Source organism: Schistocerca cancellata, chromosome 4 (assembly GCF_023864275.1).
Source record: "Schistocerca cancellata isolate TAMUIC-IGC-003103 chromosome 4, iqSchCanc2.1, whole genome shotgun sequence".
Lineage (NCBI taxonomy): Eukaryota > Metazoa > Arthropoda > Insecta > Orthoptera > Acrididae > Schistocerca > Schistocerca cancellata.
In genome coordinates, this window is record NC_064629.1 from 920,204,215 (window position 1) to 920,229,203 (window position 24,989).

General features: G+C 40.2%; 1 protein-coding gene across 1 annotated transcript in view; it reads left to right on the forward strand.

Annotated features, from left to right (window-relative positions):
• The window catches only part of LOC126185094 (tyrosine-protein phosphatase 69D), a 367,349-nt gene that overhangs the window by 170,171 nt on the left and 172,189 nt on the right, over positions 1–24,989 (forward strand). The window contains exon 11 of the mRNA XM_049927899.1: positions 4,662–5,002. Coding sequence (XP_049783856.1) covers positions 4,662–5,002 — 341 coding nt within the window. The remainder of the gene's footprint in view (positions 1–4,661; positions 5,003–24,989) is intronic.

Here is a 24,989-nt window from a genome sequence, read left to right on the forward strand (position 1 = left end):
TCCAGTAGCAGCTGCCTCTTCTTCAAGGTCTTGGCAGACATGGAGGGGGAGGGGAAGGAGAGGGGATTGCTGGACGTGTGTAACTTTAACATAAGTTGTGTGATTATACTTGGCAAAAGAGTTGTAGGAGGTTCAAAAAGTTAATGTGCACATGATGTGTAGATTGGAAGTAATATTGCAAATGGCAGAGGAAGCACCTCTGGGAGCAATCAAAAGTATTGTTTGCAGTCAGCTGCAGATTGTCATTCATTCTATCAGCAATGACTGAAATCTTGAGACCTTAGACAATTCTTAGTTCTTTCCCGAGACTGATGGAAATGGTGAAGACAACAAGCCTCACTAATTAAGTTTGACATGAACTGTCAGTTTACAGCAATATTCAGAGGGTTGACTGTTGTCTAATCTCTCACTGAGTGGAAGGTCTAAACTGGAGGCCTCATCAGTTCTACATTGAGCTTGACTGCTGATTCCTTGCATGCAATGGAGAACTGATACTAATAGAATTGCTCTGGATAGTTCACATGTGTCTTTGGTTAGGCAAAACTCCAAAACCTGTATCAAAAATCCGGCAAAGGAGACACTGGTTATGGAACTGATTGGATAAAAATATGTCAAATGAGAATATTGAAATAGCAGTTTTTAACTGCCAAAGAATTTGCCGCAGATTTCCAGAACTCGTGCCTTTCCAAAAAAGCAATCAGCCTCACATAATAATCAGAGGATCTGAGCTTATGTTGAAATAGAAGTTAGACAGTAGGTAAAGTTTCAGTGACATGTAAAATGTATCAAAAAGATAGATTACACCTCTGAGGAAATTGATGGTCATAGCAACAGGCAGCAGAAGCATTAGATCTAAAAAGGTCCAAAATTAGTAAAGCTGCAAATTTTAATGCAGCATAGTTACCAGTGGTGACAGAGTTAAATTAATAAGTGGATGTTTCCACTGGTTGTCATACTGACATACTTTTAGAGGTACACCCTGTTCAGCGGCATAGAAATATCCTGATCTTATGGTGGCGTAGTGGTGTGCAACTCAGATGGTGAGTTCTGTATGGAGAGAGATGGAGAACGCTTTGTGTTGTCACCAATGTGCACTCTCTCTCTGTCCCAAGCTACCCCCTTCATCCATTGCTTACTTTGGTAACAGGCAACGTGGGGTAAGTGTCACACTGGACCAGAATTTCTACTTCTGATTCTCACTGCAAACATTTACACACTTGGGGAAACTATCACCGTCTCTTCTTAAAGTAATACCTGTCGTGCTTGCTTTATGCCATCCATAGTGAACCCTACAGTGGCTAAACACCTTCAGCATACGTTAACTAACATGAAAACCAATGCTGAAAATTGTATAAGCGTACTACAGACATGTTAAAAGCATGCTATTGGCTGGAGCATCATGTGATACACTGCAGCTTACCATGTGTACTGCCCCATGATCCACTTTCTTATTTGCATACAACTTTAGTAGTAGGTGACTTTAATTTACCTAGTACCGACTAGGGAAAACTGCACATGTACTATTGATGCAAACATAGTTTGGTGAAGTAATACTAAAAATGTTACCATCAAACTGTTTTGACCAACTAGTCCAACACACATGCAAGAGAGATTTTGGACCTGTTGGCTAAAAATAGACCCAAAATTTTTGAGATAGTTATCATAGAGACGAGGATAAGCAATCAACCATGTTGCTATTAGAGACAATGGTCAACAAAGGCAAGAAGTTCATCAAGAAAGCAAGGAGAGTATTTGTGTTTGAGAGAAAAGATAGTCACTAAAGTGTACATAACAGGTTACATAGTAAACATTTAAAGATGTGCCATTAAAGTCCAAACACAGTAAAAATTTTGCTTTAAATACATACATACCAGGAAGGTAATAAAAGATTGCATAGGGCTCAACTTAGTTTAATGGTTCCGTTTTGAGAATATTGCATTACAAAGACAGAAATTGTTACTCTCTTCCTACATTGGGTAGTTGGTTTAAATACAGAAAACTTGCTGGAATCTTTCTTGTCCATAAAGTGATCTATGCATGAAGCCTGCAACAATGTCCCAGTCAGAGTCTGACAAAAGATTTATCAGAAAATTGTAGGAAGCTGTGCTCATACCTTACATCAATCATTTGATTGAAACATTCCTTATAGTCTCTAGTAGACCAGTGTGCTGTTAAAACTAAAGAAAATAGGCAGAAAGCTGAAATATTAAATTCTGCATTTAAAAATGCATTCTATCTACTGTACTAGTGCTTAACTGCCACACACAGTCATTAATGGTTGGCAAGGAAATAAGCACACCCAGTATTAAAAAACAGGTAAAAGTACTCAAAGTGAACAAGGCATTAGGCTTTATTGGAATTAATACTATTTTTTTACAATGAATATGCTTTGGATTTAGTGTATATACTAATTCATACACTCCTGGAAATTGAAATAAGAACACCGTGAATTCGTTGTCCCAGGAAGGGGAAACTTTATTGACACATTCCTGGGGTCAGATACATCACATGACCACACTGACAGAACCACAGGCACATAGACACAGGCAACAGAGCATGCACAATGTCTGCACTAGTACAGTGTATATCCACCTTTCGCAGCAATGCAGGCTGCTATTCTCCCATGGAGACGATCGTAGAGATGCTGGATGTAGTCCTGTGGAACAGCTTGCCATGCCATTTCCACCTGGCGCCTCAGTTGGACCAGCGTTCGTGCTGGACGTGCAGACCGCGTGAGGCGACGCTTCATCCAGTCCCAAACATGCTCAATGGGGGACAGACCCGGAGATCTTGCTGGCCAGGGTAGTTGACTTACACCTTCTAGAGCACGTTGGGTGGCACGGGATACATGCGGACGTGCATTGTCCTGTTGGAACAGCAAGTTCCCTTGCCGGTCTAGGAATGGTAGAACGATGGGTTCGATGACGGTTTGGATGTACCGTGCACTATTCAGTGTCCCCTCGACGATCACCAGTGGTGTACGGCCAGTGTAGGAGATCGCTCCCCACACCATGATGCCGGGTGTTGGCCCTGTGTGCCTCGGTCGTATGCAGTCCTGATTGTGGCGTTCACCTGCACGGCGCCAAACACGCATACGACCATCATTGGCACCAAGGCAGAAGCGACTCTCATCGCTGAAGACGACACGTCTCCATTCGTCCCTCCATTCACGCCTGTCGCGACACCACTGGAGGCGGGCTGCACGATGTTGGGGCGTGAGCGGAAGACGGCCTAACGGTGTGCGGGACCGTAGCCCAGCTTCATGGAGACGGTTGCGAATGGTCCTCGCCGATACCCCAGGAGCAACAGTGTCCCTAATTTGCTGGGAAGTGGCGGTGCGGTCCCCTACGGCACTGCGTAGGATCCTACGGTCTTGGCGTGCATCCGTGCGTCGCTGCGGTCCGGTCCCAGGTCGACGGGCACGTGCACCTTCCGCCGACCACTGGCGACAACATCGATGTACTGTGGAGACCTCACGCCCCACGTGTTGAGCAATTCGGCGGTACGTCCACCCGGCCTCCCGCATGCCCACTATACGCCCTCACTCAAAGTCCGTCAACTGCACATACGGTTCACGTCCACGCTGTCGCGGCATGCTACCAGTGTTAAAGACTGCGATGGAGCTCCGTATGCCACGGCAAACTGGCTGACACTGACGGCGGCGGTGCACAAATGCTGCGCAGCTAGCGCCATTCGACGGCCAACACCGCGGTTCCTGGTGTGTCCGCTGTGCCGTGCGTGTGATCATTGCTTGTACAGCCCTCTCGCAGTGTCCGGAGCAAGTATGGTGGGTCTGACACACCGGTGTCAATGTGTTCTTTTTTCCATTTCCAGGAGTGTATTTATTGAGATACCTTACATGTGAGTAGTAACTCCATCCACAGGCCCTGGTAGGCCCATCGGTACTTACTGAGCATCATGACATCCTCTGCCAGTGGCATCATTGGATGTGGTATGGAGTGGTGTGGGGTCAGCACACAACTCACCTGGCCACTGTCAGTTTTCAACACCTGGAGCCACTACTACTGGGTCCAGTAGCTCCTCAGTTGACCTCATGAGGCTGAGTGCACTTTGCTTCAGCCCTCCCACCAAGTAAATATTCCTAGCAGTACCAGGCACAGACTGTGGGGCCTCTGCATGGCAGTCAACTGAGCTGACCACTCTGCTGTGGAGGCAGAATTTACATGTGAATAAAATGTATAGTTAGATGGTAATGCAAGAAATCTTGTTAACTTTCTGTTGAGGTAGCACTGTGTTGAGATGGCAGGTGGTATACAAATATTTTCGTAGATGGACTTCAGAAGGTTTGTTCTTTGTTCCAATTATAACTACTCACAAATTATAATTTTTTTACAGCATTTAACATGAAATGGAAATTACACACACTGGATGTGTCATGTTGAGCAACAAGTGCTGCCATTGAAGGTAGTATTAATGGATTGAGCTGTCACAGTATTAGTAAGCATGTGGTTTTCAAAAAAAGCAAACTATTGAGAAAAAAATGGAGTGTGATTATGACCTTATTTTTATCCTTAAACTATTTAACTCCTATGGAGTGATCTTTGTTGTTGATTGTAGCTGTGAAGTTGTTGATTGTGATTTGGGGGATCGACATATTAATCTGTTTCATGATATGTGACAATGACATTTTTGTTCTTTAGGTTTCCATTGAAGGCACAGCAATGTTTAAGAATGAAAATGGTGTTATTGAAACACTTGATTGGAAACGGCGTGTTCGTACTGTTGATGGGAAAGTGTTTACTACTCGTTTTGATAACAATGTTCCCCCAAATACAAACTTTACCGTGCGTGTATCGGCTGTCACACGCATTCGCACTGTGGGCGAAATGGCTGTAGCTCATTGCCATACACCTCCTACAGTACCTGACCGAGATAAATTGGCACATTTTGTTTGGGACAAAGTGCAAGAACAAGGTCGTTGGTTGTTCAAACTATCAATGTCCCGAATATCAGAAAGAAATGGACCCATATGTTGCTATAGGTGAGTTGTTTCAGTAGCATCAGCTATTTCATTATTAGATGTGAATTAATATATACAACATACACTTTTTCTCTAAATTGTGGTAGTGGTAGTGACAACACAAGTATGAAGATACATGGTTATGTTCAATTTATACATGCATGCATTGTGAATGATTCGGAGTAGGAAAGGTATGAGTAAGAAAGCTTTTCAGTTCTTCATAATTGTTTGTAAAATTCATTCAAAGCATATGTGTGTGTGAGTATAATTTTACAAGATGACTGCAGCTATTCATTAAATAGTCATTCAGTCTAGATAGAGGATTTCATACACGCATTTTTTCCTTTCTTCTGCATGTGAAGAGCAGGCAAGATAAATGAGAGCAACAGTTGTCTTAGAATGGACACTCTGGAGAGACTGTGAATACAAGCCCTCTCATTATTTTTCATACTGTTTCATATTTCAACCATTACAATACAGATTTTAAAGGAAGACACACATTCTTTGGTAGTTCACTGAAGTGATTCATTATTTTAAGAGCAGTTTTCCATGTGAAACATTGCATGTTAGTTGTATTCTCATCAGAATCCTTTATCTGTTAATATTCTTACACTGAATGAGAAAACATGCATATGTTTTTGGGATTTATCTACATGGGCATGCTAAGGATCCCACAAAATCAAACAGTAGTCTAAGTGATTGGTGGTCACACTTGACTTTCTTAGTGACACTCTTTTTAAATGAGCTGCACATCCTCAGAATTTTCCTGTTTGGCACGTGCCTTTTTCACTATGTAGCCGCAGTGCTAATGTAGTTGAAAATAATTTGAGTTCTATGTTTTGATTAATGTAACGTTCACCTTTACTTTTGCCTCTACCGCTAGTTAAAAAGATATATTTTAGTTTATGTTATATTTTAGTATGGGCTATTCCATGTCAGCTCAGCAAAAAAAGAAGGCTTTTTCTCACCCACCCTTTCATATTGGGATGAAACTTGACTTATTTGTTCTCCATACATAAATAAGTCACCATACCAAATTTTTTGAAATCTCCAATTTTAAATAGCATTCGAGAGTTGGAAGTTTCTACATATTTAACGCTGTGATTGCACAAAATTACTCTTACTAGTTTTCTGAAAATAAATTAAAACTTGTTTCATTTATCATCCAATCTGTGTGAAATTTGTTGGTTATGTACTTTGAAGTGTAAGGATTGTAAACAGATTTACCGAAAGCCATCAAATAAACCCACCAATGCAATTAAAAAAAAAGGTATTCTTAAATTTTTGTGTTTTATTTACTAAGAAACGTAGTTCAGCATTACAGTAAATATCACCTAACTGGAAAGGTACAATACCAAGAATCTGTTTTTCCAAACTAATGCTCAAAGTATAGGCTATCACAGGGAAAATAACATAAAGGAGGAACTTTTGTTCCTTTGTGAGTTTTCCCCCCCACTACATTATATATTTTAGGTATTTTTTATGAGATTCTCACAATCTGTATTTGTTAAAACATCAGTAAACATCTTTTTTTTAATTTTTTAAATACTTTCAATGTTGTTATTAATGTCAATAACTGTACAGAAGGGTATGCAAAAGTGAAACTTCCAAATTAGGGCTAAATATAAAAAGAAAAGAAAAAGTGGTTTAGTCATTGAAGTGCCAGAAAACGATATTGTATTTGAAAATACTGTTGAAGAAAAAGTTGATAATGTGGACTTACTGGTTGATAACACAAGGAACAATGTGCATCAAACTGTAAAGAAGAAACACCTTCACTAGCAAAGTATCCCTACTTCGCTCCACTGGTCGTGGCAAGAAATTTGAAATACATTCCAAATTTCTGGTTACTCAATGCAGAAAGTACAGTATTTTATTTAAATAAAAGTGTTTCTTAGAAGAACCCAGCCTGAAAATAGGAACAAAGCCAAAACTTGAAGCAACTTAGTTACAAATTTTTATCAAAGTGATGAACAGTGTAGAGTTTTACCAGGTATAAAGGTGTGGAGTGCACAAAGGAGGAGCAGGAGGCAGGGGTAATATGAACTAAAAAGTTAATTTAAGTAATGTTCATGAACTTTATTCTAATTTAAAAGTGAATATCCTGAAGTAAAGTATATTCCTTCAATTAACCCGGCCCAAAAACACACATTTTAGTTGGCACTAATGGTAGCTACTTAGTACACTAGTGTGCAAAACCTGAGAACAAAAGTTACTTCCGCATGATGTGTCACTACCAGGGATCATTGCTCAATGAAACTTGGACCATACATACAAGAACTGAAACAATATAGTACCAAAAGTAACTGAAATAAGTGCACTGATAGATGAACAGAAATGACACTTAAAATAATTACACTACTTGTCCCTGATTTTTATGATGGTCTCTTGGACAATACAGAAAGTGGGACATGGTTCTTAACAGGGTGTGTGATCACCACAGGTGGCAATGTATGCTCAACAACATGCTCCTGTGCAGCCCACAAGGTTGGTAAGGAAGGAGTTCTTGTGGCAGGGTATTTCTTTCCTCCTCTGGTGCAGTAGACAACTGCTTCATGATCGCTCGTGCCTGTGAGTATTCTGCAGTACATCTCTCCAACGCATCGCACACGTGCTCAATGGGATTTAAATTTGGCAGGCCAGCCTATTTGGCAGATATCTAGTTCCGAGGATGCCTGCACCTGTGCATTTCAGTGCAGTCACATATTGTCATCGATAAAAATGAAATCAGGGCTAGATGGTCCCCTGAAAAGATGCACATGGGGAAGGAGTACAGTGTCACATTAGCATTGACAGATGATAGTATCATGTTCAAAGATTTGGAGGTCAGTACACCCACACAACATTTTGCCTCCCTACCCCATTATGCGTGGACCACCAAAATGATTATGTTCGATAATGTTCCTGGATGCATCACGTGTTCCCACTACTCGCCATATGAGAATATGTAATGGACCTAGGAACATTGTCAAACACAATTGATTTGGTGGTCCAAGTATTACGGTATGGAGAGGAGCAATGTTGCTTGTGTGTTCTGACCTTCAAATCTTTGAACATGCTACACTCACTGGTCAATGTTATTGTGACACTGTACTCCTTCCTCATGTGCTTCTTTCATTGTCAGATGACAATGCATGGCTGTATCAAGCGGCATAGATGGAGCAGCTCTTGGAATGAGAGGATATTTGGCGAATGGACTAACCTACCAGTTACTGTGGCTTAAATTCCGTGCAGCACGACCATGTGCAGCAATGAGCATTCAGCAGTTGTCAACTGCACTGGTAGATGATTGGAACACCCTACCACGAAAACTCCGTACCAAACTCCTTACCAGCATGGGAACATATTGCAAATCGTGCATTCTGTCATTGATGATCACATACACTATTAAGAACCATGTCCCACCTTATGTAATGTGCAGGTGGTCAACATAAATCTCGAACACTTCAGTGTAATTACTGACTTTAAATAAAAGTGTCAGTTACCTTCTGTGCTATACTTTAGCAGTACTTTCTATATTTGTTCCAAGTTTCATTGTGCTATGTTACTTGGCATTGCCACATCATGCAAAAGTTACTTTTCTCCTTAAGTTTTGCATGCTAGTGTGTGAGTCGGCACCATTCCTGTGAATGTAAGTTTGCTAATTAACATAGCCCCAATTGAAGACAACTGTGAAAATGTCAAAATATGTTACACTGTTAAAACTCAACGTGCACATGTATAATACGGAACTGTAATGCTCTCCAAAAGAAAATGGAATGAGTTTTCTTTCTTTTTCTACTCCTACTCCTAACTTCTACTTCTCCATCTCCACCTACTCCTTCTTCTCCTCATGGCATTAAAATTGTGTGGGGGTCTTGGCCTCTTAAACGAGCTTTCTCTATTCTGCTCTCTCTCTCTCTCTCTCTCTCTCTCTCTCTCTCTCTCTCTCTCCAGTTTGGTTCTCCACCCTGTGACTTTGAGGTATTTAATATCTTCTTTCACTTTGTTTATCCACTGCTGTCTTCTTCCAGTTGGCCTTCATTCAAAAACCTTTTTAGTCATCCTTCCAGTATGCATCCTAAGGACATGCCCGGGCCGGACTATTCTACTTTTTATTGATCTTACAACGTCACCTCCCTTTGTGAGGTGATCCGACTTGGCATTTGTTCTAGATATCCAGAAACTTCCCCATAGATGTTGCCGAGAACTGTACATTCAAGTATCCTGAGCTGCCACTTGTCAGTACTCACCGTTGTTGACATGTCACATCCGTCGGTCACAGTCAATCCGATCGTGCTGGTACGTGACCCTCTATACTTGCAGTTTCAGCTGTCTGTTTAGCAACCTGGAAGCCAATAATTTCGTAGGTGTGTGGAAGCACATGTTGCTGCTTATAGTGAGATTAAAATCACTTGCTAGTTGATATTTGTCACTTTTCACTGCAGTGTTTTCACATCTGCTGTTGGCTACAGCTCGGTTAGTGGTGACAAACAAACATTGCAGATCACTTCACAAGTGCTGTTACTTACGTGTAATACAGAGCAATTTTGGAAGCAGCTGCCACGAGGTACGACGGAAACGTGAGATGCTCCATCGGTAACCGATTTTAAGTGATCGGTAACTAATCTACCATAGACGGTGCATTTTGTAGCCCTGAATTTAAATTCACTAAGCACGATCTGATGGCGTTCTATGTATCCAGGAAATGGTGGTCAACAATCTGCAGCAGAATTGTTCACAGTAATTAAAACTAGCCTATGTGAGCAAGGCAAAAAATTTCAGTTTGAGCACTAAAAGCAACCTGTAATTTTCTCCTTTTATTGGTTACCTGCAACTGTCCTCACAATGACTACATGAGCTGCCAGGTCACTAACCGATGAGCAGTCTCCTTCACAGGTTGCTGTCAACATGTGCAGATTCCAAGTGGAGAAAGAAATGCCTTGTTAATATTAGATCCTAGAAAGTCAAAGTTATGTACATGTTCAGAATTGAGGCCTGCTGCTGATAGTTTAAGTTATTATTTTCCTTCCTGTAGTTTTCACTTGATAACAAGCCCCCTAGGTTGTGTCCTTCTTTCATTCACATATTGTTCTCTCTAATGAAACTCTTCTTCTACCAATAATTGCTGCACCATCGGCATTGATTTTGTTGCTTGTGTGACCACACACTTGAAGCTTCCAGACGACTGACTGACCAGCATTCTGAAGAGGGCACTTCATTGTCTCACTCCTTTACTAATGCTAAATCTACATCTACATCTACATCTACATTTATACTCCGCAAGCCACCCAACGGTGTGTGGCGGAGGGCACTTTACGTGCCACTGTCATTTCCTCCCTTTCCTGTTCCAGTCGCGTGTGGTTCGCGGGAAGAACGACTGTCTGAAAGCCTCTGTGCGCGCTCTGATCTCTCTAATTTTACATTCGTGATCTCCTCGGGAGGTATAAGTAGGGGGAAGCAATATATTCGATACCTCATCCAGAAACGCACCCTCTCGAAACCTGGCGAGCAAGCTACACCGCGATGCAGAGCGCCTCTCTTGCAGAGTCTGCCACTTGAGTTTGTTAAACATCTCCGTAATGCTATCACGGTTACCAAATAACCCTGTGACGAAACGTGCCGCTCTTCTTTGGATCTTCTCTATCTCCTCCATCAACCCGATCTGGTACGGATCCCACACTGATGAGCAATACTCAAGTATAGGTCGAACGAGTGTTTTGTAAGCCACCTCCTCTGTTGATGGACTACATTTTTTAAGGACTCTCCCAATGAGTCTCAACCTGGTACCCACCTTACCAACAATTAATTTTATATGATCATTCCACTTCAAATCGTTCCGAACGCATACTCCCAGATATTTTACAGAAGTAACTGCTACCAGTGTTTGTTCTGCTATCATATAATCATACAATAAAGGATCCTTCTTTCTATGTATTCACAATACATTACATTTGTCTATGTTAAGGGTCAGTTGCCACTCCCTGTACCAAGTGCCTATCCGCTGCAGATCTTCCTGCATTTCGCTACAATTTTCTAATGCTGCAACTTCTCTGTATACTACAGCATCATCCGCGAAAAGCCACATGGAACTTCCGACACTATCTACTAGGTCATTTATATATATTGTGAAAAGCAATGGTCCCATAACACTCCCCTGTGGCACGCCAGAGGTTACTTTAATGTCTGTAGACGTCTCTCCGTTGATAACAACATGCTGTGTTCTGTTTGCTAAAAACTCTTCAATCCAGCCACACAGCTGGTCTGATATTCCGTAGGCTCTTACTTTGTTTATCAGGCGACAGTGCGGAACTGTATCGAACGCCTTCCGGAAGTCAAGAAAAATAGCATCTACCTGGGAGCCTGTATCTAATATTTTCTGGGTCTCATGAACAAATAAAGCGAGTTGGGTTTCACACGATCGCTGTTTCCGGAATCCATGTTGATTCCTACATAGTAGATTCTGAGTTTCCAAAAATGACATGATACTCGAGCAAAACACATGTTCTAAAATTCTACAACAGATCGACGTCAGAGATATAGGTCTATAGTTTTGCGCATCTGCTCGACGACCCTTCTTGAAGACTGGGACTACCTGTGCTCTTTTCCAATCATTTGGAACCTTCCGTTCCTGTGGAGACTTGCGGTACATGGCTGTTAGAAGGGGGGCAAGTTCTTTCGCGTACTCTGTGTAGAATCGAATTGGTATCCCGTCAGGTCCAGTGGACTTTCCTCTGTTGAGTGATTCCAGTTGCTTTTCTATTCCTTGGACACTTATTTCGATGTCAGCCATTTTTTCGTTTGTGTGAGGATTTAGAGAAGGAACTGCAGTGTGGTCTTCCTCTGTGAAACAGCTTTGGAAAAAGGTGTCTAGTGTTTCAGCTTTACGCTTGTCATCCTCTGTTTCAAGGCCATCATCATCCCGGAGTGTCTGGACATGATGTTTCGAGCCACTTACTGATTTAACGTAAGACCAGAACTTCCTAGGATTTTCTGTCAAGTCGGTACCTAGTATTTTACTTTCGAATTCACTGAATGCTTCACGCATAGCCCTCCTTACGCTAACTTTGACATCGTTTAGCTTCTGTTTGTCTGAGAGGTTTTGGCTGCGTTTAAACTTGGAGTGAAGCTCTCTTTGCTTTCGCAGTAGTTTCCTAACTTTGTTGTTGCACCACGGTGGGTTTTTCCCGTCCCTCACAGTTTTACTCGGCACGTACCTGTCTAAACGCATTTGACGATTGCCTTGAACTTTTTCCATAAACACTCAACATTGTCAGTGTCGGAACAGAAATTTTCGTTTTGATCTGTTAGGTAGTCTGAAATCTGCCTTCTATTATTCTTGCTAAACAGATAAACCTTCCTCCCTTTTTTTATATTCCTATTAACTTCCATATTCAGGGATGCTGCAACGGCCTTATGATCACTGATTCCCTGTTCTGCACTTACAGAGTCGAAAAGTTCGGGTCTGTTTGTTATCAGTAGGTCCAAGATGTTATCTCCACGAGTCGGTTCTCTGTTTAATTGCTCGAGGTAATTTTCGGATAGTGCACTCAGTATAATGTCACTCGATGCTCTGTCCCTACCACCCGTCCTAAACATCTGAGTGTCCCAGTCTATATCCTGTCTCACTGCAGCTTTGGAGCTAGCCAATGTTGCCCAAGTGAGTGAAACATACTTAGACGGCATATTAAGCAGTAACAAATTGCTTAGCATTTCTACCCTGTCAGGACTATCGGAGGCCCGCTTGAAGTCTACGTAGAAGTTATGAAGATAAATCCAGTATTATGCGTGTATGCCTTTTTGTGTATTTGGCTTGGCACAAATATCTGAGCTGTTGTTTAACTTTTAGACCGAAATCTTTGATATTAGCCCAGAATCTCTTCTGCTTATAAACCTAACCTATTGTAGGTAAGACTAAAGAGAATTCTATAGGTTACAATCCCTAGTGTAATTTGTCAATAATTTGAATAATGAGACTTATTTTCTTAAGTTTGTGGATTTGCTTGTGGAGACCAGTTCCCACATTTTCAACAGTTCGGCAGTTTTTCTGTCAATTCCTGGTACTTAGTAATTTTTCAAGCAGTGTACTACCTCTTGTACTTTCTGTAATGTGTGCTCTTCTATCGTTGGATCCTCTGTGCAGTAGAGTAGCTGCTCACTCTCAGTAGGGTTGCCCTCCAAAATTCCCTCTAAGTATTCTCTCCCTGTATGCATTACATCTTGTTTATCTGTCAGCAAATTTCTCCCTTTGTCCTCACTTGCTGTTACTTTTGGAGTATGTTCTCAAGTTCCTTATTTAATTTTCTCGTAAATTTTTCTGCTTTTATTCCTTCGCTAGTGCTCTACCCGTTCTTAGCTACATGTGTTAAAGCACCACTTCTGGGATGGGGAGATGTGCCAGCTCTGGATCGAATCTGTCCAGAGGACTAACAGGAGGGTGGTGTGCCAACCAGCCTGGATGTGGTCTATAGGCAGCTTTCCACATCCCACCAGTTGAATTCCCCGCCAGTTTAGAAGTCCCACATATGTTACACTATTTGCAAATATTTATAACATTTCTGCTCTTATTAACTTGAATAACACACAAAACAGACAGTTGGCATACACACACTCCATCCCGGTGGTAACGGGCTGGTGACTGGAAGGTTATCTGGTCACCTCTCAAATTAACCGTGCCAAATCCAGAAATAAACATACCGACCTTGCAACATTGTCCAACAATTGTACGAGAAAAAAAAGGTGGTGATACTTCGACAGTAGACCTATATTTCAGTTCTCCTTTATTCCATTTCTTTACTTGGGTACCATTTCCTTTAGTAGTCATAGCAAGTTTCTGCCTCATTTTTGCTCCTACTAGGTAACGTTCAGAACCAGAATTATCTCCTCAGAAAGTGCACACAATTTCTGTGTCGTGTGCCCGTCTCTTCGATACCAGTATATAGTCTGTTGGTTTGCTACATTTTTTCCTGTCCCTTTGTAGATTTTTTCCCCTTGGGAAACAAGTACTTACTGCCTTTAACTTTGGTATTCCTTTGTTTTTTCATCTTTTCCCGAGTGCTACAGTGAGAATTTCTACTTGAGTATGTCACCATTTCCTGTCCACCTGAGTTCTTGGAATACAACAATTCCCATTCCATATCTCAGTGTCCTTTCAGCGATGCTGTTTATAGTTTGTATCTGCAGTAGTGTACGCATATTCCGTGTTTAAAATTTAAGCATTGATATATCCATATTCCTGTTCCTCGGTGTAGTATGTCTTCATTAAGACAGTCTGTCATTCCGTATTAAACTGTACACGGTGGTAGGCTTTTTACAAGGCAAGGGTATCAACAATGCACTCAACCCCCAATCTGAAAGGCTATGCTTTAATTTTGAGGTTTGGGGTTAGCTCCCTGAGGTGGGTTGACAATTGGGTCTCCTCCCCTTCACCACTACCCTATGGTGTAGGCCACACTTCATCTGACTCCTGCACTGGAGCCAATCTGCCATGGGTGATCTTGCTTGTAGTTACACTACCAGTGGCATAGCCCTAGCTCCCTCAGAGCACTCGAGCCTTCCTGTCTGGCACAGAAGGTGTCTTCAACAAGGTGATGTCCCCTGGGGATGCAATAATTTCTTAGAAGCAAATAAATTACACTTTATAGAAAGAAAAATTCAAAGCAACTGTTCTGAGTGACATCATCAATCTTGAACTGAACTCTGAGTCAAAGCTCCATTGTTTACACATTAGGCCTTGGTGAAAAGTAATGCCAATGAATTATTTATAGGATAACTCTCTTAAAACTTTTTAAATTAAGTGAACATTATTATCATTCTGCATCTTTATTCTTCATGTGTACGTATTTATTTCTCAACGTAAGTCACCCTGGCAACAAACTCATTTCTCCCAATGAGAGAGCAGTTTGTTGATACCATTACATTAGATGTTTGACTTTGTTTACAGAGACACAACCTCACCTCTGCTTGCACCACTTCATCACCATCAAAGTGTAATCCTAAAGTCGTTCTTTAAGTTTTGGAAACAAATGAAAATTGGATGGTCCAAATTGAGACCATATGGAGGACAATAGATGATAGTGAACCTGAGACGTTGGATTGTTGCAAATGTCGCAGCACTCGTGTGTGGTCTGGCATTGTCATGCTGAAGGAGAGGGTGCTCCACGTGTGGTTGAACTCTTTGAATTTGTGCTTTCAGTTTTATGAGGGTCTCTCACACATCAACATAGTTACATTACACACCACCATGTTACATGATACAGTTCGGAGCCTTTTAGTGGCAGAGGGCTGCAAATGTGTAGACGTGGAGAATAAAGATGTAAAATGTTAATAACATTATTTTATTTAAAAAGCTTCAGGAGTTTTCACCAAAAAAATTCTGAGACATTACTTTTCAGCACACCTTTGCACATTTTTTATGATGGTGTGCAATTGCTGCTCCACAAGTATGCTCCAGAAAGTATTCTTTGAAGTATGCATTTTATGGGCAAATTGATGGGGTGCGTATTGATAGGTCTTCTTCCCTATGATCCAATGCTATCACTTCAAATTCAACTGTGCAAACAATTATGTGCTGAGAACATTGCTCAGCTCTTTGTGGGCTGAACAATCCAGTCTCTCATAAGTTTCTTTCAACAAAGATAAAATTCTGGTAATTAGGATGACACGTGTTGTGAAATACATATCTGCAAGTTTCTGTAACAAATAATGCTAGCAACCAGTAATGAAATGATAACAGCAGTAAACTCCAACTTGAATGCAGCAAAGACAATTTTATATTGTTTTTCAAGGCAACACTAACAATATCACTGTAGCAGGCAGCTGTACTGAAACATAAGTGATTTACAAGCATGTGCTTCAGACACATTGTTCAGTTCAGACACCCTACTGCCTGAAATATTCATTTCTGACAATTGGTTTCTTATCTCAAAATACTCAGTTTAAGTTCCTCTTGTGTCAGATCAACTCTGGTAGTTGACTTTTTCCTGATAATCATCACTCCTTCAAAAGATTGTCACTAAAACCAAGACACACTCTACTCTGGCCTCTAAATACAACTGTGTGTCAGTCATCTTCTAGCTGTGTGCTAAGATACAATGAAATTTGAGAGGAAGCTCTGACAAGCAACACTTTCATTCACAGCTTAGCTAATGTAAGTGGGATCTGATGGTGCTAAAAAACATTGGTCATACAACATTGGTCCTAATTTTTACAGCAGGTGCCATGCAATCAGCAATAGCTACCCAACTGATGTGACAATCATAATATGAATCTCTATGCAGCTGCTGTCTGGAACAAAGATGGTGAGAATGCTCCATCTTCCTGATCTATCAACACCAACATTGACCCCTAAGTAACATCTCACACTTAGCCCACAATGTGACATGACAAAAGTTCTCTCTGCTGGTCCATCATGGACAGTGAACATCAGCTGGTTAAGTAACTGTCAATGTCAAAGAAATTCTCCAACAGCTGTTTAACTTAAAGACATTATTTTATTTTGAAGGCTACCAGTTTCAGCTGAAACTGGTAGCCTTCAAAATAACATGAAATAACATCTTAAGTTACACACAGCTGCTGGAGCATTTCAGTGACATTGACAATTACAAAAGTTCAGTTAATTCCAATAATTAATGCCATTCTGCCCCGTATACTAACCTTGCGCCTTGACTAAAACATTGGACAGTGCTTCATTGTTTCAGAAAATCTAACAGTTGCTCAGTTTTCAGTGTTGTCATGCTTATGTGATTCTTACTTCGTACACAGTGAAGTGTCTGGAATGTTTGCCTCAAGTGCTGTGTGATCTTTTATTTGTTAGTTAATTAGGTAAGTTGTTAGTTGACTGGCAAATTGTGTGTTCCTTAGATCATTTGAATGATTGTTTTATGAAAAAGAAAGCCAGTTTACGTGTATACTTGATTAGTTTTAATGTTAATGTGTGTATTATATTTCAGCCGCATGTTATATTTCAGCCCTACCCATGTAGCTACACTTAAGAAATTTTTTTTTAAAATACAGGCTAGTAATTTTTAAATAATAATTTGTTCATAGAATAGAAGGAATTGTCCAGAAGAAATGATTATAGGTTAGATTTAAAACTTGCTTTGCTACCTGTCACACATCTTATGTTATTGGGCAAAAGATCAACAAATTTTGTTGCTGCATTTGGAACTCCTTTCTGAGCCACTGACAGCTTTAATAAAGGGTAACAAAGAAAAATTTTTCCGTTAGTGTTGTAGATATGGACATTATTATTCTTTCCAAATTGTGATGGAATATTTGTAGCAAATTACATTAGTGAATACACAGGATGAACATTAATAAAATCGACGAACTGCAGGGATGAGTTCCTGACTGCAAATGAAGCAAAAAGAGTTCCTATGACATTCGTCCAGAAATGCATCATTACCGTGATAGGTGCCACTGATGAATGAAAATTCCTCTGACCATGTGCCATGTGTTTCTTGTATGTTGGAGGCTGTGTGATTGATGCAGCCTACTGTAAGCAGCAGAATGGTGTTTGTGTGTGACCAAGCAGATGGAAACGGTCAAGAGGCAGCACAGCTATACTGAAACAAGTACCCTCATAGATGTCAACCACATCACACAACATTTCAAGCCCTTTTTGGGTGTTTGTGTGATCATGGGTCCTTTTAGACGGATGGACGTGCAGGGAGGTGCTCGACTGTGCATACATCGGATTTGGAGGACTCTGTTCTGCCTCTTGACAGTTTTCATCTGCTTGGTCACACACGAACGCCATCTCAACTTGTCCCCGGTGTGAGTACTGGACCATTCTGCCACTTACAGTATGCTGCATCAACCACATAGCTGGCAACGTGTGAGGAACACACGGCACGTGGTCAGAAGAACATTCATCAGCACCATCTGTCATGGCAACAATGCTTTTCCGGGCACATGTTCATAGGACCTGTTTTCCTCTGTTTCCAGTCAGGAATCTGTCCCTGCAGTTTGTCTGTTTTATTAATGTTCACAGTGTTTGTATGTGTATAGAGCAGTTAAAATGCCTAATTCCTCAAAGGGGTACCTACGTGTTGACTGTGGATGAACAGGACTTTTTTGCAGTCAATACTTCCTTTCTAAGTGATGAGTTACCCCAGAAAATTATTCCATAGGATATTATTGAGTTGAAATATGTAAAATATGTTAGGAGATTGATTTGTTTCTTCCCAGGACTAGCAATTGTACGAAGAGCAAAAGTAGTTCAACTTACATGTTTTAGCAGCTCAGTAATATGCTTTTTCCAATTCAAATTCTCGTCAGTGTGTACACTCAAAAATTTGGAGCATTCTACTCTGTTTACCGATGACTGGTTCGTGTGCTATACCAGTTGTTGGTATTACTCTCTTTCAGTTTTTCTCAAAATTCGGGAAGGGTTCATTTTCAGAGAACCACTTAATAACTCTTTGAGAAACATCATTGACAGTTCCTTCTGTTGCTTTCTCTTCAATCACATTTATTGCAACACTGGTACAACCCTCAAAAAATCATCTTTATGAATGTTAGGTGGGTGGTCATTCACATATATCAGGAATAGAAGTGGATCAAAAATTAAACCCTATGAAATCTCTTCATTATTTCTCCACAGTCACTAAAATTTTTTTCTCCTGCAAACAATGTTTGAACTATTTCTCACAACTTTTTGCATTCTTTTTGTTAAATAGGATTCAGACCCATTGTTTGTAAAGCGATCAGTTCCATAAAACATAAGTTTGTCTAAGTTTGCTCCATGTAGTAAGAGTTGTACAGTTTTTCTTACCTTCTAGATTACTTCATATGAGCACCTCAGTTTAGTATTGAATGTAATAATGATGTATGGCTGCTTGCTTTACAATGGGAACCCAACAATTTGTAGCATGTGCTGTTTACACATTTTTGAAAAGTGCATTCCAAGCAATGTCTGTTTTTTCTTATGGCGTACAGATAGCATGTAATTAAACTGTCTTCTGGCTGCATATTGTAGCTGATGTTGACAAGAGGCTAGTGCATGCGCATTTTGTCACATTGTTTCCATCAACTTGTTAGGAGGAGACCTTGAATGCATGATAATGCAGGCTTTCTTTGGTTATCAAACAAACATCTGGATGCGGCTTTGTGTCTTCCCTTATGGTGAGAGCAAGAAGTAAGAAACTTGGTGAAATATTGTGTTCAAATGAAGCTGTCTGTCTGCTGTGATCCGAGCAGGTATCACCATGTGTTTGAAGACAGTTGGTTCATCATTTATTTGCATGTTAGTCAGTCAACCATATACTTCTGTCATAGCATTTTAATAAATGCTTAAACCTTTTTTACTCGTTCTTTTACCCTGTGTTGTAGAAACAGACTGATTTGATGATTTTAGTGAGTATGTCCACACACACACACACACACACACACACACACACACACACACGAGAGAGAGAGAGAGAGAGAGAGAGAGAGAGAGAGAGAGAGAGAGAGAGAGAGAGAGATATTTTGCAGATGTGATTGATGAGGATGAAAAATGATTTTCTCAGTAATAATCGCACTTAATAATCACACTTGTGTCACAACATTATTTTATCAAAAACCTGAGACCGACTCAGTAACGATGTAATGAATGAACAGATCACAAATAATTACTATAAGTATAATCTAAAAAGGTGTCACATATTAAAGCGTCTCATATGTGTATGAGCTGATGTTAGAATCAGTTATTTATCAGGTGCCCTTTGTATAGTACTCTCTTCATGGCTGGTTTTAATCTTCAGAGTTTTGTTTCACATAGTATATGAAATGATTTCAGCGTGTGTATCACTATCTTATCATTAAGTCAGAATTCAACACATTTCATCATTCAAGCTGTATCGCCTCCCCAATCTAATTTTTCACAGCAGGGAAGAACCAAGACCCTGAATATAGTGTCTGATGAGAAGTTTTTGGAGGTCGGTTTGGGTATCCCTTCTTATATGCAGTGGTGTTAAAATTGTTCGTACATCTTGTCATGTTAAGCCATTCCTTATCTTACTGCAGCTTTGTGAGCTTGCCATGAAGTAGCATAAAAATAATTCTGCTTTATTGATGATGATGATGATGATGATGCTTGTTGCAGGTTATATGCCATTAAACAAATTTCTATACATTTCAAACTCAGATAGTAACACGTTGCATACATAAACCAGTGTATCTTGAAGCACGAATGATAATTGTCTGGCAGACTTGTTTCATGACTCACTTATTTCTTACCATCCTTAAATGATAGAAACTATTGCAGGAGATTTATAAATAACACCTTACAGTATCCCAATTTGTGTGTAGCAGGAGATTTATAAATAACACCTTACAGCATCGCAATTTGTGTGTAGTTTGGATACATCTCACTATGAAACCATGGTAGAGCAGTTTTTATAGCCCATGAAGTAAATAGTTTCTCACCTTCTTCTTAGCATGCTTTCTTGGCCACAAGGTAATTGGAGTAGTAGGAAATGAGGTCCTTATTCTTTACGAAACTATCCTCTCCGAGCTATTCGTCAGAATATCACCATGGTGCCGACGTGACTGCAGCCACACCTACCCATGCAATGGTCATGTGGTAATATGTCACTGGTGGTCACATTCCTGTGTTCACAAAATAGTTATTGTCATGACAAACTGGCACCACACAGTTCAGTGAACAACAAACCTTTCCATTCATGTGTGGGAAAAGCTAACTGGCCACTCACTAAACTTCATGTGGAAGGGAACAGCAACTATGCAGTTCTCTTGCTGATCAGTGGACCAGTAGTTGTGCAGTTTTAACTGGACGAAGCAAGCTACACATTTTTCTTAGGAGAGGCTAAGTGAAACTGAGATGCGAAGTACAAAACACGTTCTTGTGCTTAGCTCCGAGAGGACAATAAGTATATTCTCATAGCAGGTTCTGAGAGGAGCAATCTTCGAGAATTTTGAGCGAGAGGTCTTCAATCGTTGTGGCTGACCCTGAGTCACATATACTCTGTGTCTCTGTCTGAAATGTGCAGACACCGTCTCCATTCTGTGATGGCAGGCATTAAACTTGGTAAGCACAGCACTGTAAAATAGGGCACTAGGCCTGAGCTTAGTTTTTCAGGCATCATGGAATCTATGGCAGCTAGTTTCACTTTGCTTCATTTCATTAATTCAGCAAACAATTTCACTGTAACTCATGAGTGGACAGCAGATTTGTGATATTGTATCCTTTGTTGAGCAGAACTTGTAGAATCCTCACTGCTATTGTGATACTTAAGAGAAATATTAAATAGACTAATTGTAGTGCTAAATGTGTACGTTGTTCATAAGACAAAGTAATTTGGATGGAAATGGCCAGGTTTTCAAAAATATTAAATGGTACTCTAGTTCAGAATCAGATGTCCTTTGCAGAGCAAGAGATTGGACATACACTTTCAAATGCTTATGAAAAAGAAGATAAAGACTTTGAACATTCCCACTACAATATTAAGATTGGTGGAAAAGGAGTAAGAGATTAGTGCAAGGAATCAATTTCTAGGAGCTCTCGTAAAAAGTAAAACCATATGTTGAAGCAACAAAGAAATAACCTCTCTGTACCCTTATTTTATCGTTTTCAGATAATCGTAGCTTATCATGGGCTACAGATGATGGTCCCATTAAAACAAATACTGATCTACACCTATATCTACATAGATAGTCCCAAGCCACCATATGATACCTGACGGAGGGTATCCTGTACCTCTACAAGTTGTTTCCTTTCCTTTTCCACTTACAAGTAGAGTGAGGGAAAAACGACTGTGTATATGCCTCCATATGAGCCCTAATTTCTTGTATCTTACCCTCATGGTCCTTACAAACAATGTATCAAAGAATCATTTTGCAGCCAACTTCAGTTGCAAGTTCTCTAAATTTTCCCAATAGTGTTCCTTGAAAAGAATTTCACCTTCCCTCCAGGGCTTCCCATTTGAGTCCACAAAGCACCTCCATGAGACTTGCTTGTGGTTTGAACCTACTGGAAACAAATCTAGCAGCCCGCCGCCGAATTGCTTCGATGTCTTCCTTCAATCCAACCTGGTGCAGGTCCCAAACACGAGCGGTACTCAAGACTAGGTCACACTAGTTTTCTATATTTGGTCTCCTTTACAGGTGAATCACACTTTCCTAAAATTTTCCCATTTAATTGAGTGAACCAATTGTCTTCTACCAAGCGGGTTGCGCAGTGGCTAGAACACTAGACTCGCATTCAGTAGGACGACGGTTCAATCCTGCGTCTGGCCAGCCTGATTTAGGTTTTCCGTAATTTCCCCTAAATCACTCCAGGCAAATGCCGGGATGGTTCCTTTGAAAGGGCACGGCCGATTTCCTTCCCCGTCCTTCCTTAATCTGATGAGACCGATGACCTTGCTGTCTGGTCTCCTTCCCCAAATAACCCCCCCCCCTCCCCCCCCAATTGTCTTCCCTACCACAGTCCTCATGTGCTTGTTCCATTTCATTTTGCTTTTCAGTGCTATTCCCAGATACTTAAATGATGTGACTGTGTCAAGCAGGACACTACTAATGCTGTATCCAAACATTGCGTGTTTACTTTGCCTACTGATCCTCATGAACATACATTTTTCTACACTTACAGCTAGCTGCCATTCATCATACCATTTAGAAATTTTGTCTAAGTCACCTTCTATCCTCCTATAGTCACACAACTTCAACATGTAGCCATACACCACAACAAATACTGGTCCTATAACACTTCCCTGGGGCATTCCTGACAACGCCATTGGCTTTAATGCATACATACTGGGTTATATAACTTAAGAAGTCTTCGAGCCACACGCACACCTGAGAACCTGTCCCATATACTTGTACCTCCATGGTTTCTGGAAATTTAGAAATATGCAATGTGCTTGTTGCCCTTCATCCATAATTGGCAGTATATCGTGTGAGTAAAGGACAAGCTGAGTTTTGTACAATCAGTGCTTTCTAAAACGCTGCTGATTTGCAGACATAAGCATCTTGGTCTCAAGAAAATTTATAATATTTGAACTGAGAATATGTTAAAGGATTCTGCAGCAAACCGATGTTAGAGATACATGTCTTCAATTTTGTGGTTCAATTCTTTTGCCCTTCTTATATGCAAGCGTCACCTGTGCTTTTTTCTAGTCTTATGGGGCTTTGTGCTGGGTGAGATACATACAAGCTAGGTAAGGGGCCATTGTCGTAGAGTACCCTTTGTAAAACCAATCAATCTTTTAAAGAAAAGTAAGAAACATACAAGGCCATTAATGTATAAAAAATGTTACACGTAGTGGAAATGGTAACTGTTAGCATCAATTGAGAAAATAATAAACAGCTGCACTGGTAAACTAAAATATCTATTTCAATGAAATGGCTTTAACTGAATGGAAATGAAATTAGTGTTCTTGCGAACATTTTACCCATTTATCCACCTTCTTTTTTTAAAAAAAAAAAATCACTAATTACCCTTAAAATTCTGGGTTGTGGAAACAGTTTTAACTGATTGATAACAAGTTTTGGTGTAGTAAATAAAAAGCTACAAAGAAAATTACAGGTAATGTTATAAAGTACCACAAACTTATCAAAATTACTCTGAAACCGAAAGAAAATGGGAAGAGCCACTGTCAATGGAGACTCGGTACATTTGCTAAGAATGAAGTGTGAAGATGTCATTAGTAATTATCTTACTTCACATGCTTCCACTAGCTTCTCCTTTTGTTAGTGGCAAGTTAAAGCTGTGTGTAGGTCCATAAGGCACATCTCAGTGGCTCAATTGTAAAAGTGCTGCAAGTCACTGGTAGAGGTCCGAGGTAAAGTCTCAGTCAGGTGTATAGCTTTATTTAACCTGCCACAAATAGTCACTTATTTCAATTTTATTTAGGTTTTGGCCCCACTTTCTGTCATGTTGATAGAAATAACAATGAATTGCAGTTTTGATAAGTGATTGATTTTACACCTTATATTACCAGTACTTCAAATATTATATTTTGTTGCTGAATTTGCTGCACATTTGAGATGTATTACGCTGTGACTGCAACTGAAAAAATGTTTGTTCCTACAAATGTGATGGAGGTTAATCAGTGACAGTTTCATTTATAGTTATGTATTTGTAGCAACCTTGACCTAAAAAGTAAAAAAAGCAAATACTTTAATTATTATGAATTCCCTTACTAGTAGCAAAGTGTCCGATATGTTAATAGTCTTGAAAAACCATTAGATCAATGCCAATGAACTTACAACTCAGCTACCCAGGCACACCTCAACATCCAGCTGTCTGTCTCCTGTTTCAAGCTCTGCAGTGCTCTCCTCATCAATGTTATATGACTAGGGTAGACTCTCTTCCAGAACCTCTTTATTTTACTGTAATAATTTTAAAAAAAATTGTTATGCAGTATTTATAATATAGAATGAGTTTGAGTGGTTAAAACTATGTACAAGACCAGGATACCAAACATACCACAAACATTTCCAAAATCTCTTTTCATCCATACATGGCAGGTTTAGGCTTCAAGTTGGTAAATGAGGTGCACCCGGCAGGCACAGTCAGGTCATTGACATGACAAACAAGAGTTCACATTCAAGTCCCATTGTGGCAGACAGTTCTAACCAGTCATTAATATTTTAGTTGACATCTTGAGATGTTGGGTATTCTGCCTGGTATCAGTGTCATTCATTAATAATATTTCAACAACATGAGTGTCGTCGTAACTGCCGTCTGTGTCACATCTGCTGTGCAGCGAGCTACGTTAATTTAAATGTTAACTGTATTTTTCTTACTTGTCACTTCTTCTTCCATGTGTTTTTGCTTTTAGGAAGCTTTAACTGTCGAATGCTAGTAGTAGTGTTTCATAGATCTCGTGTTTGTTTTGAATACAGTCACAGTGAGTCCCTCTAGTCAGCCACAGTGCCAGTAGTGCTAGTGTTTGTTCTGAATACAGTCCAAAGACAGGTAGTGCTATTTTCATTGTTTTCTACAAGAAGTGTCTAGTAACCACAGTTTAGTCAACTATCAGGCGTCTTTAGTGAATTAGCAGTCTAGTTAAAAGTTGATTAA